The 14732-nt window shown below is 31.0% G+C and overlaps 1 protein-coding gene across 3 annotated transcripts in view; it reads right to left on the bottom strand.

The window, feature by feature from the left end:
* Window positions 1-14732, bottom strand: part of LOC107454778 (clavesin-2) — a 356878-nt gene that overhangs the window by 21225 nt on the left and 320921 nt on the right. For 2 of the 3 annotated variants that reach the window (XM_016072068.3, XM_071185271.1), the window contains exons 1-2: window positions 13051-13158; window positions 5424-5609 (exon numbers count right to left, since the gene is read on the bottom strand). The exons of the other annotated variant lie outside the window; for it this stretch is intronic. In XM_016072068.3, coding sequence (XP_015927554.1) covers window positions 5424-5583 — 160 coding nt within the window. In that variant the 5' untranslated portion in view covers window positions 5584-5609; window positions 13051-13158. Of the gene's footprint in view, window positions 1-5423; window positions 5610-13050; window positions 13159-14732 lie in introns of those variants that run through there. 3 annotated transcript variants of the gene reach the window in all.

Below are 14732 nucleotides of genomic sequence, written 5' to 3'. Positions count from 1 at the left end.
GTTGCAGTTTCACCATTTGTGTACTAAGTAATATTCTTGACTTCGTGACATTAGCAACTGACTTAGCAATTATTGTAGCGATCGCAGTCTAGTAGCAATTGCAATCTAATAGCAATTGCTCACAAATAATAGATTTTGTTGAATCAGTAACTATATACTTAGTGCACGGAAGAGATTTTATCAGTTAGGTACCAAGTAATATCTTTATCTTCGGGATATCCACAACTAACTTTCACCCTTTGCACTCCGAGTACTTTTAAATGCTGTTAGAGTTAATATCAGCACTATACGATTTAAAATACACAATATACTATCGTTATACGATTTTATAATTCTTAAAATAATGTGGTTACTAATTATTACGGTATAAAATTTCTTAAGTAAGTGGTGACTGCTGATGGTGCCTTCGTGGGGACATCCGAGTGCAAAGTGCTAATTTCAGGAATTGTAGTAAACATTTTCATTGCAGTTTGGTACCAATTGCATTCTAAAAACAATTGCAGTTAAACAATAACTTCAGTGGAACTAGAAGTTATAGACTTTAGTATCCGATGGTAATAATAATTTAACTAAGTGAAGTGATATATTTTTTATCAAAATATAAGCAACTGTCATGACTTTAATTGTAATTTTAAGCAGTCCAATAGCATCCAAAAATATTTCCGTCTAATAGCGATTGCAGTTTAATAGTGATTGTAATCAAATAACAACTATACATAATTACGACTGCTATCTAGTGACAATTGCTGTATAAATTAAAATTATTAACAAAATGTTTGATATTTCAACTTTTGTTACTAATATCGATTTTAAATGCTAACATATTTACACACTTGCATTTGATGCTTTTTCATAGATGTAATTCAAAAATTAATATTATTCTGTAAAAACAATTCTAAGCATAATCTAAAATTTGAAATTGGTTGATTTTTTGCAGGTTTACATAAAAAAAAAGATGTAGTTGCTGCTAACTTGAAAATGTTAAACTCTACAATATAACTCTTTAAATCTACCTTCTGAATTAACGCTAAAAATATATTAATTGTTTAGTAGTGATGCTGGGAAGATTTGTAATCTGAAAACAAATTTCAAGTATCGTTCTAAAAAAGTTAGTTCCAGTAATGTTAATGCCATCTTCTTTTAAAATTAGAAGAAAAAAAACTGGACGGTGAATATTAACCTGTCAGCTCCTAACGTAAGTTTTATAGGGCTGTTTCATTTTTAAAAAATATATACTGCGGTAGAACAATTGTTTCAGTTCTATAATTTGTCTAGGGGAATTGAATTATTTTCACGCACCTTATTTTTTTAATAATTTTGGTATCTGCGACTAGATCTAGAACTATCAGGAAGTGGGCCTTTTTGAAATGAAATGGGGGCTAACAGAAGAAGATACACATTCAGTTAAATATAATATACTTTACCACTTTTTTCATAAAGCCACTTTTTGTATCACTTCAACTTCACTAAAACGAAATAACAGCAGAGATGCCAACTTACTCCTGATTGTGAATGAATAGTTTATTGAGATAGCAAACTTTTATATATAATTCTTGATTTAGTGAATGTGATTTAAAAGATTTTCTTCCATCACTAATTCTAAATAATTATAAAACTTATATTAACCATTTACACTCGAATGGTGACTGTCAGTCACCACTGTCGCCTGTAAATTACCCACCACTCTGATTACGAAATTTTTTTCACCTTAATGTATAGTTACCACTTTATCCTGTGATCTCCGGGTATCATTAAGTAAGTTTGTGAAAAGTCTTTCAAAATGTTAGTGGTTGCGTCCATTTTTTTGACTGTTAAAAGGACTTCGAGTGCAAAGGGTTAAATGCCACTTCGACAGCTGCCAACTTGTACGGTTGTTCAAAAAGATTTTAGAGAGCGGTGGTGTAGACATATAATAATTATTGCATGGTTCTTCTAAAATAGCTGTTTTGCAAACGCTTATTGTTTTTTGCCTTCATCATCATCATCAAAATATATCTGGGCACTTGAGGCCGTTAGCGGCCTTTTTCCCGTTCGTCTCGTATTGTGGTCTTTAAGGTGGTTCTTTCTGGTAATTGTTTTTTTGCTCAACTAATTTATCTTATATTTATATGTTTGAATTATTGATTAGTCGTGGTAGGTAAAACAATTAAATTTTTAAAATTACAGCGATACCAACTGCTCCGGACACGACAAAATAATTAAAAAAACGGTAAATAACTACAGAGTAAATTTTGCAAATATTTGACTATTTTTGCTTGCTTATTAACCGGTTAACGCCCAGCGTCGTATATTTAGAACAGTTCCTTTTTTCGAAAACATTCATTGTGGTGGGAAACTTCTTTCAGCATTTTCATTTATCTGGGCGAATTAAGAGATTCTCAGATACCACAATAATTTAGTTATTTCTGATTAGATCTAGAATTATAAGGAGCAAGTACTTTTTGATCTATCAAAGACTTTTTCATTGCCCTAACAGTAGAAAAAACAATTAATTTCGAAAATATATTATACCGTTTTTTCCGTAAAATCACTTTTTGTATCATTTCAACATATAAATTCGGGACAAAACGGGTTAAGAGGCATGCCATGTCGTAATTATTATATGGTGGGGAATTATATAAGCCTACAAATTATTTAGAAATAGTGGTGGATAAAAATCGACTAAATTGAATTTATTAAACCAAGAATCACAATAGATAAACTACCACTTTAAAATATACATTTGCTGTCCGGAGCAAGTTGGCATCTCTGAAATTATGATTTTTAAGCTGAAATATAACCATCACTACCACTAAGAAAAATATTTCTCGATGGACGTACACAGGGATGGCAACTGCTCCGCTTTCTGGAATAGTTTTAATAAAGTGGTAGAAAATTATATTGTAGAATTCGTTAGAGATGGATAGTTTCGCCTACTTTTTAGTTGAGTAACCAGTAGATTAATGCGGAAACGTTGCATTTTATATGATATTTATAATTTTTTATATTTAGTGGTGAAAAAATTACTTAAAATGAAAAATACTAAACTAAAAGTAATTTAAATTTCGCTACCACTAGAAAATACTATTTTACAGAGTGGAGCAAGGAGGTATGGTGAACTGTCATGACACTTTGAGACAAAAGAGAGGAGGGGTCAAAAATATTTGAAAAATGTTACGTCATTTATAAATGAACTTTTCAAAGTGGGGAGAATGTTTTATTCATTTATCTAACACATAATCACTAGTAAATTGAGGGGTAAGGTCTCTGTGTGATTTTTTTATTTAAAAAAATATTTTATTTATTTATTTCTTTTTTAATATTTTGCTGCTTTAAAGCATATTTGACGCCTTAAACTTATTTACTGAAGTGTACTATAAACAAAATGTACTGTAAATACTATACTATATTTTTTCTTATATTTCCTGCTTTTCGTTTATAAATTCCAATTTGACGCAGTTTCTCGGACAGGGCACGAAAAAAGAGAACATTTTGATCTAGTCTGATGATTTTCCAGACGCGGAAATTTTGTTTTAAAGAATCAGGGGACTGAAATTATAGTTAGGCAAATAATTTCAAATAGTGATATATCATACTTTACTTTCTATAAATTAACATTGTCTTTTCATTTCCTTTCTTTTTGGTGGATTCGGAATTTCACCCCTTAAAATATCTCCTTACTCTAGGGCTACAACTAGATTTGGTTCTGTACCATATTGTAAAGCAAATCGGAAACGAAAACGTGCTTTCTCAAAATAAAATTTACCTTTTTTCTTGTGGCTGATTTTGGAGTTTTAACCCTTAAAATATCTCTATATTTTCGACTCTAATAAAATGTCTTCACACTATAAAGTAGTCACTAAAGCTGAGCCTGTATCATAATTGTAGAGCAAACCATAACGTAATTAGTAGCAAAAACATACTTTCACTAAATGAGCATCATCTCCTTTTCTTGGCGGATTTAGAATTTTAACCTTTAAAATATTACAATATTTTCCCCTTAAATTATCGCCATTCTCTAGGATAAACGATAGAGTAAGATCTGTTCCATATTTGAACAGCAAATTATTACGGTATTGTTGAGCATTTATTACATCAGAAGCGAAAACTTGCTTTCACTGAATATCTAAATAAATATACCTGTTTTCCAGCTCATTTTGATTTTTAAATCTGAAAATATGAAGGGTAACTGTAATTTGAAAAATATTTTCCTAATAGATAAGTCAGGAGAACAGTTGATAATTTTGGCCTCTTCATATTAAATTCTCGATCTACATATTTCTCTATGCGTCTGGAATTTTTGTTAGCAAATAAAAAATTATCTTCATAAATCTCGTTCTGTCAAAAATATCATTAATTCCATTCAAAAATTAAATTTTAATTCTTCTTCTTCTTCAGCACGACAGCCCCTTACAGGCCTTGGATGCCTCAACCACGCGTAGCCACCAACGCCTCCTATCCATGGCGACTTTTTTCCAGTTGTTAATCTTTATTACTTTGAGATGTTTAGTAGTGTCATCCAGCCATCTAGTTGGAGGTCTTCCTCTGGCCCGAGATGCAGAAAGATTTTTAAAGGTGGCGATTCGTTCTGCATTGTCTTCTGGACCTCTCCAGATATGTCCAAGCCATCTTAATCTATTGCTTCGGATGACCTGCACTATCTGTGTCTGTCCATAGAGTCTATATAATTCAAAGTTGTATCTGATTCGCCAACAGCCTCTTTCCTGTACTGGGCCAAAAATATTTCTAAGGATTTTCCTTTCAAAAACACCAAGAGTACGCTGAGTGTCTGCATTTAGTGTCCATGTTTCGCTTGCATAGAGCAATACAGGTAGAATAAGAGTCTTATAAATTTTAATTTCGGTTTTTCGACTGATTAGGCTTGATCTTAATTGCTTTATTAGTCCAAAGAAACACTTGTTTGCCATTTTAATTCGGTTGTCTACTTCTGGTTTTATGAAAATTATTAAGTTTAAATTTTTTAAATTTTAATTATTAAGTATTATTTTTACTTGTTTAGCTTTGCAATGTTTGAAACAAATTTGAATTTTAAGGTATAGAAATTTTTACATATTTTATAAGTACCTAATTAAATGAAATAAACCGAATCAAGCATTAGGAATTTCAAAAACTGTGCAGTTGTTATTTCTCTAGAAATATTTAAGCATGAGATTTCTAGAAATACTTACCCCCTTTTAAATGACAAAAATAGAAACTCTTACGAAATCAGCCAAATAGTTTCTGAGTTAAAAAAATTTAAAAAATGCATTTCTTAAAATTTTTAATTCCTCCGAACTATTTAACCAATTTTATTTAAATGTTCCATGTCATTTTTTCCTATCAATAGTTTCAAAAATAGACGGAACACATCTCAAAAAAGATATTAGTTTATAATAATATTACCAGCATAATCTATAAGTTTTTTTTCAAGGGGAGCATTTTACCGGCTATGAGACTCCTGAGTTCTGAAATGGCCTGACTACGAGTTTCTTCTGTTTCATCCAATTCTTCTTCGGCTAATTTTACCATACAGTCAGTCAGGTATCCCACTTTGTAAGGTAGAAATCCTTTCCGCTTCTCCTGGAAATCATAATCGCTTTCCATTTTTGACAGATATAGTTTTCAATCGTCTGGAACGAAGAAAAAATAAATCAAGGTTTAGTTACAAAGATATCTAAAAAATAATATGTTCTAAAAATCTGCTAATTTAATTTTAACTTGTTTGCCCTAAGTGATTGCATCAAAAGTAAAAATTAACACGTTCACTCCGAGGTGACCCACCGGTGGGTCACGCTAGATTGTCCCATCTTGGCAGTGAACCGGAGTAAAAACTGGTAACAATAAATTTCATTTTTTAGTTTTTATCCGGGAATAATAAAAATCCATAACTACCAATTGTTTTTAACGGATGCAATTTTTATATTGAATTGCCTTTTCCTTCAGATGAATGAGCTAAAGCCGCAGCCTGCGTCTGGTACTCAGGTCCAAACGTTATATAGGTTGCAGTGAATTGTTATTCTTGAGAATAGATTAACTCCTCCCGAATATTATCTAATATTGAAATATTTCCTCTACCAGTATTTTCTCTTTTCCCGGCGTGAACGTGTTAAAGGACTCCCGCAATAGCCCATTGTGGGTCAGGGATGGTCATGAAGGTAAAGATTCCTCGATTTCATGCATTGTTATTGGAATCAGAATAAAGAAAACAACTAGATCTTAATAAAATTATCCAAAATATTTAAATATAGTTAAAAATTTTTATGTCCCTTAATGAACTTCATTTTTGTTTTATAAAAACAGTATTGATGAATTTATGTTATGGTTTCCTGGTGTTTTCTTTTCTTATGACTATTATCTTGGAGAACCAGGACTAGAATCTTAACAGGTACTTATTAAGTAAAGCTTGTAATATTTATGATGGACCTTGAATAATAGATTAATGAATAATAATATTGAATCAATAATTACACATATTTAGTTGAGACAATATGCATTTATTATTATGCAAAATATTTCAGACATCGACATATCGAAAAATAATAAAATAAAAAATAAAAAAATTGCTCATTGGAAAATGGCGGGTCTCCTTGCCAGCAGGAACCAGAAATGAATTTCCCTGTAAGGTGTGTGATTACCTCGGACACTTATGCACATGTTACCTCTGTTATTTATATTGTCCACTAAACTACCGAAGAGTCCTTGTAGGATATCCGCTCTGAAGGCGATTTTCAGCTCTTGCACTGTTTGAAAAGGGCGTGTTCTTTCTGTAACACATCTGCCAAGAGCAACCTAGGCATACTCTATAGTATTTAGGTCCAAGGAGTTCACAGGCTTTTGCGTACGGTCAATATCTTTGCTTTCTTATGTGTAAGATACCCCAGTGTACCTGTGCGACCACGCATATTCATCCGTAAACAGAAAATCTGGGCATACCACACCCCTAAAAAGACAAACATGATCCAGAATAATATATCTGCAATACCGCTGCGATGTAACATTACCTCGCTCAAAGATGTGAAGCAGTATTCAGCCATTGAGCTTGATGTCTGCCCATATCTGTACGTTTGGGCCACACCGATCACGTTCATGAACCTATTGTTGTGTTCCTCTCTCCCTTCTCCACACTAACTGGTAGCCAGAATCACTTTTCATAGTGAATCAGGACATCACTATGAGCCTTTGCTGGTTACCCCAACCAATACGTTTCCTACACCAACGTAATCTTTCTCGACGATGGCGTGGTTAAAGCAGGATGCATAAAACAGGCTTCCGTGAATGCATTATGACCGTGGGATGGTTCTGGGAGAATTATGTGTACGGTACGGTACGGTCTGCAGCTATCTGCTAGGAGTGAAATTTTTATTCCTTTCAGCTACTGGGGATATATAGTTACCCATGAGTCGTGGTGCTTCTACAACGACCACCGGCAAGCTCTCGCATGGTATCTCTTTTATCAGCGGTGTTTTTTAATCGCAAGATGACATTTTTTTACCCCTTCGATACTGTTATTTTGACCTACTTCCAGTCATCTAACTGCTCGTCCACGATCGTCAGAACTCAAACGATGTCATGCTAACATTTTGCACTTAAATATTGCAACACTACACTGAAATAAGTCCAGCAATCTATGGTGCTTTTTTGATCAAATACCTAACATCATAAATTTTCGAATGACTGAACATATTGTGTACACTGCCTTTGATACGGATAACGGGTATTGCTCTGCCCCGATCCTCTGCACTTGATTTTATTGCTATTGATCGGCTGTAAAGAAAGCTACTTTGCATAAATCAGTTGCTCATTATCAATTGTTAAGCGGTGTATTATATTTCAATACATTATACATACATAAATCAAGTTTAAAAAGAATTCTTAGTTTCACATATTTCTGTTTAAAAATAATCTGTAATGGTGGTCCCAAATATATTAAGACATCGTTGGTGACCCTGGAAAATTTTCAAATTGTGGTCCGTATTCGCGTACCTTAATGTCATAAAAAGTTTAGATCCACATACTAAATTGAATTTTTTTCTGTTTCAGCAAAATATTAAATCAATTAACAATTAAGCTATTATTTTTGAAACTGGAAGAAACCTATTTGAAGTTAAAATCGTTTTTTTTCCTTATAATTATTTAATTTTAAAGTTTATAATCAAATTATGGTGCTAAACGCAAACATTCAAATTGTTTAACACTTGCCAATATTTTTAAATTTATTCAAACGCTAACACTTAAGTATCTCGATATAGGAAATCATTCGAATGAATAGAATTACTTAATATGTTTAAACTTATTTTGCTTATCTACATCTTCAGACTAACAAAAAAGTTTGCATATCGATAAGGGTTGAGTGTCGTAGTCAGTTACGTAATTTTCTTCGATAACCTTGAAAAGTGAAATCTATAGAGATTATAAACAATTCAGGTCAGCAGTAGACAAGCATATTTTTGTTTGTGGTTTTCCTTCTAACAACGAAGTGCCTTTTTTCCAAAAGTATATTAAAGTATCACTTTGCACTTCTGCTACATTATCTCGACATAAACAAGATTTTTGAACCTTGCAAAAATTGATACCACAAAAAAAGATGACACGAAATATTTAGAAATTATGTATAAGAAAAATATTTTATCCAAGATCTAGCTGAACACTTGTTTTTCGTGAGAGATTATAAAAAAATATGAAAAGCACTGGGGGAATAAATTTTTTGTTGCATTTATATAAATACTTGATCTTGCCGAGTTAGCGGAAATTTCATTTTGAAATTACTTTTGTTCCTAAAATTACACATATTTTTTAAATGAAATTTTTAGTTTGTTTTTTGTCAAAGTGTACGAGCATAAGATAAAACAGGAGATCGCATAAGTGCTGCGACAAACAGCTAGGGAAGTTAGCTTATGCCTATGTAAATTGATATCTTATTAGTATCAGCCCCGTTAGGGGCTCTAACTGATATGTCTCAGTAGGGAAGTTAAGTAAAAGCACATCATCAGGGTTAAAACTCAATAGGAACCCATTCCTGATCCAAATAGCCAAAACTTTCATAATACATATCTTTATTTTAATTAGATGTTATGTAAAAGTGATATTTTTAAACTAAAATGGTTGAAAAAGAAATTAAAGCACTCTCATAGCAGCTAGATGTTAGGAAAGAAGTCAAGGTGGTTAAGATTAGCATTGCGCATCGGTCTCCTTTACATTAAAAAATACCACTTGATATATTGATATTAACACTTACACCAAACCTGCGTGATATAAATGAGAAGCAATTTTAAATGTTAACAATACAACCTTATATCATACAACAGTTTGCTTTTGAGCCAGTTTTAACATGTTGAATGCCACGCTAATTTTACATGGCTTGCCCGTCTGGCCACAACGGTAAATGACTACAATCTTAATTTGCAAATATCGGACAGATTTTGCCAGTTTTTTTAAAAGGTTTAGCATAACATATTTGAGAAAAGTAGTGAATTATATAAGCTAATTGATAAATTGAATAAATTGATAATAAATTGAATTAAATAATAAATAAATTGAATAATAAATTGAATTAAATAATAAATAAATTGAATAATAAATTGAATTGAATAATAAATTGAATTAAATAATAAATAAATTGAATAATAAATTGAATTGAATAATAAATTGAATTAAATAATAAATAAATTGAATAATAAATTGAATTTATTGAACCAAGAATCACAATTAATAAACTACCATTTGAAAATATTTATTCGCTGTTCGGAGCAAGTTGGCATCTCTGTGTATATAAATAAAACTACTTTTGTGTCTTCTATATTGCATTAATTTCTTCAAACCATTTTAGTAACGATAATAATATAAAAAAATTAAAAATTTACTCGAAGAATATGTGTCTAATAATCTTGGCTTCGCCGGTCCCCGGTGACCCCCGAGGCGCCACGAACAAGCTCAGTGCCAGTCACCGGTGACCCCCATGGCATTCAAAGTGTTAATCTCTCTGAAGTATTTATATTTTTATAAATGATAAGATTTTTATCAGGTAAAATCTAACCTCTCTTGAATTTTTTATTAATTCCCTTTTTGTTACTTTTCATTTCAAGTCAAACATGAGCTTAGAAAATTAAAATTGCTAGGGAGATAAATGTTTTGTCAACAATGGATAAATAATTATTATGTAAGGCAAAAAAATCGAAAAAATATACTTAAAATTGCAATAAACTTTGAGCAAATAAGAAGTTTTAAAAAACGAACTTTCCTTAAAGTTATAATTTAATATGGTCCTAGCAGCACATCGAATTTCAACAGTGCATTTGCATTTCAGCGATCGACCTACAGTAGATGAATGTTTTTTTTTCTTATTACAAGTTTAAAAGTTAATGTTTCTCGAACTAATGAGGGATTCTATTCTTTTTTATTCCAATGAACTCCTAGCACATTTATCTACACACCTCCGCAACTTCAAGTTTCTAAATTTTATAGATTTTGAACATAAAAGCAAAAAATGTAACGTAAAGCAAAAAGTATTTGGAAAAAATTCGGAAAAAAATAAATAAAATTACAATAAATTTCGAACAAATTAGAATTTAAAAAAACAAAGCAAAACAAAAAAGAAAACTCTATGGTAACTTTATAAGAAAATAGGAACCTTTCAACATGCAAAATTTAAACTCTGTAGTCGTCTATCTGGAGTCTGTTAAGCAGCCCGCATGGTATTTTTTCCATTAAGTTTAACAGCTCGAACTAATTATCGATTGTTCATTTTTGTTCCATAAATATTCTTTATCACTTTTCTATACACATCATCCTAAGACCTGTTTTGCTACAGTTCCTTTTGCAGAGCCCTGGGATGGTTTTTCAGCAGGACAATGACAGACCACATACGGCACGTGTTGCTATGAACTGTCTGCAAGTTTGTCAAACTCTTCCTTGGCCTGCCAGATCACCAGATCTCTCTCCCATCGAGCTTGTCTGGGATAGGATGGGAAGGCGATTGCATCTGGTCCGGAATGTTGATGACCTCGTTCGACAATTGGATCGAATTTGGCAGGAAATACCGCAAGAGACTATCCGGGAGCTTTATCGATATATGCCACGCCGTGTGGCAGCTTGTATCCAGGCTAGAGGCGGGTCAACACCTTATTGAACTTGTTACTGTAAGTCTGCAATAAAATATTCAATTGTTCTGAAATTTTAATCATTTACTATTCTGTACATTGTCTTCCTATCCACCAATTTTCATTTCAATCGGACAACTCTTTCTTGGTACGTCGATTTTTTTTTAAAGAGTGTATTTTGTAAAATTTCTGCACATCCTTTATAGAAAATCGTAGTTTTTATATATTTTAGGTACAAAAATGTTCTTTGAAATTTTATTTAAAAAAATCTAATTAACACGTAGTGTATTTATTTTACTGTAAGGAGTTTAGGTCAGGCCCTAGTCCCAGGCTCCAGGACCATTGTTTCTCTCTCTCCCCTCCTTGAGCACGGTCTTGACTACATCACATGTAAATAAATTCCACGGATAATTTTCTTAAATTGTCATTTAAAATAGAAAAGTATGCTACTTGTGTGTGCGTTTTTAAGAGTTTAATCAAATTGCTCAAAATCGAGAAAACTCACAAGGGTTGTAGAAAATTATGGAAATACCTCTGTACTGTCGCTAAGTCTCTATATGAGCAATCTTTATTTTAGCAAAAAATGTTTTAGAGAATTATAACAATGCTTTATAATGTTTGTTTTAGAGAATTATTATATATGGCATAATTTTCAAGTTCATTCATGAAGTTTTAAAATTTGGACGGATTTTACTTTTACGAAGTTCACCACTAAAATTAACAAGTTTTCTTTTAAAAATATTTCCAATTTACTGGTATTGGAAATAAGGAGTAAATAAAATTGTCAGCTCTTTGTATAAGCTCTAAAAAATTGTAGAATAAGAATTAGTATACGTTCTCATATAAAGTGCATGGCTGAAAGCCCGTATATAGCAAGACGGAAAAGATGAAAAACTGACACGAAAGACATTTTATTATAGCAATTTTTCCGGGAAAAATAAAATATCTGTAACTACCAAGATTTCTTTAAGATTTTAATATATCTATATAAATCTGCTTCCTCTCCAAGATTAAATAGATATTGTTGAATAGTTATTAAAAAAGAATAGGTATACTTCTCCCGAAAACTAGCAATAACTGAAATGGTTTTACTACCAGACTTTTTTCTTCTCCGTCTCGCTTTCACCCCTGATAAAGTGTCACCACTAGAATTACTTGAAATGAAAATACTTAACTAAAAATAACTTAACATTTGCTACCACTAGAAAATATTTTTTTACAAATGAGCTAGTTGGCATCTCTGAAAAGTCCATTAACTTGTTCTCATTTTGGGCGATCCGAATTTCGAATGGGTTTAAATTGCGCCAAGAGAAAAAAAAAACAAGCCAGACCAACAACAATCAAAACATTTGCTGCTAAAAGAAGAATTGCTTAGATTTAATATCGAAGTGTTTCCATAATTTTGTTCAATCACGGTAAATGTTACACTTCATTTCGGAATTTTTATTCTTATTGCTATTTAATCGTTTTTTTAACCTTCTACTGACATAATTTGGAGAATTCCACCCCGCTCAGTGCATTATTCTTTGATTTTGTTTTATATTTTGAGGCACGTAAAAAATTTCTACTAATCGAAAGTCATTATTAAATTAATGGAATACATATAAAATTACGAAAGGGATTCTGAATTTAAACATATAAAATTTATATTTCGAGGCACGTAAAAAATCTGAAAATCAAAAGTCTATTTAAATTAATAGAAAACATATAAAATCACGATTGGGATTCTGAATTTAAACATGCAAATTTATATTTCGAGACACATAAAAAAATTCTACCTATCAAAATTCATTATTAAATTAAATTAAAAGTCATAATTGAAAGTCAATATTTATTATAAAATAATAATTTCAGTCATTATTACATATGAAATCACGATTAGTAATGTGTAATTAAAGATGCAAAATTTATACCTTTTATTAAGAATTGCATTTAAGATATTATTATAAAACTAAGTAATTCATTCAATACTTACTTTGACTGAAAATCGATAAATCTGAAAAGTACTTCACTCAATATCTGTCTGATATTAAAATTGAGTTTGATTTGAAGCAACTTTTAAAAGACTGACTTTGATTTTTTTGCTGATAAGCATACTAAGAAAGTTTAAATATTGATAAAGTAGACTTAAATTATGCACTATTTTGACCGTGAGTGTGCCCAAAGACTTTTAAACTCTTGTGGATAGTATTATGGTGGTTTTTAATAAAATGGGGAAACATTAATTTTTATCGGCATCCCCTAAAAGTTTGGTATAAAACTAATATTTAACAGCTTTAACTCAATAAAATTATATTTTAATCCCACTCTGAATATCAAAATTTGAAAAACAAACTCACACAATTTTTCTTAAGAAAAGCACTTTTTTAATATAAAATCTGAGCGGTCGGTTGTTTAAACACAAATCTGGTCTCATTTTCTATGTAATACTTTTTTCATCTTTTGCAATTAAAACCTACTTGAAAATTGCCTAGACGGAACGATAAATGTGTTTCTTGATGATCCTCCCAATAAAATCAATTTTTTAAAAAGTTTTGAGAAAAATGCGAACCTTTAACCCTTTCGCGCCGACTGTCACAAATACGTGACAGCACGAAACCGTATCAATCAGGGTGAAAAGATAAAACTGGTAATCAAAGTAATTCTTTAGCAGTTTATTTGTGGGCGGAGTTATAATTGTTTGATTTATTTAATTCACCATTACTTTGTTCAGAATAAAACTATTTAGTTATACTTTGAATTAACATTGATTATATATATGATTAGACTAACAGTAATTAAAGTAAAAGCAAAGTAAGTCTGTCAAATTAGTAACTACCACATTTAAGTTACCGTTTTTTATTTAATTACGTCCTGATCCTGATTTTGTACGAATGCTTTTCTGAATCATCCGTCCCCAAGGGGTTAATTACCTATTATAAAATAACTTAATGGTAAAGTAAAATAGTTACTAATAGTTTAATTATTATATCAGTAAAATGTTTGATTACCTCTTTCGTATATGGATTTTTTACATTTCTTTTATCTTTTTTTGTATATTGATCTGATTTTAATAATCCCTTTTTTATTTCAAAATTAATCTTATTCGTTGTTTCCGTATGAAGACAACGTGTTCGTAATAATGATTCCTGTAAATGTAACTTTTTTGAAAAAAGATTTGTTATTTGCATAATATTAGTCTTCTTATCTAGCCAAATTTGCGAACGTCTCCTTTTTGAGCAATATTATAAAGAATAATGGAACATTTTGAATTTACCATTATATGGTGAGACAAAAGAGTAAAAATGGAATTTAATAGTTTCATCTTGATTGCTTAGAGGTTTTTGTGTCGGAATATTAAAAAGAAATCGAAAATAGAAAAAATACAATGTTGCTTTCGTCATCATTTCACATTATATTCATCTACTTTCGACAAGTGAAAGAAGTTAAGAGTTTAGGCACAGGTGGGCAATACTTTAGGATAAACTTAAATAGTTTTTACGATAAAAACTTAAACTACCATCACTTTATAATTTTATTCTTCTATATTAAAAACAAGGACAACAATACTAAGGCTATCCTAAACTTTTTCAACACTGAGAAATTCTTTGTTTTATCTAAAAAAATATCTATTTTTGAATATATATATTCTACATCTTCAGACTAACAAAAAAGTTT

Source organism: Parasteatoda tepidariorum, chromosome 9 (genome assembly GCF_043381705.1).
Source record: "Parasteatoda tepidariorum isolate YZ-2023 chromosome 9, CAS_Ptep_4.0, whole genome shotgun sequence".
NCBI lineage: Eukaryota > Metazoa > Arthropoda > Arachnida > Araneae > Theridiidae > Parasteatoda > Parasteatoda tepidariorum.
The sequence above is the reverse complement of the archived record's forward strand: the minus strand, read 5'-3'. Positions and strand labels throughout refer to the sequence as shown.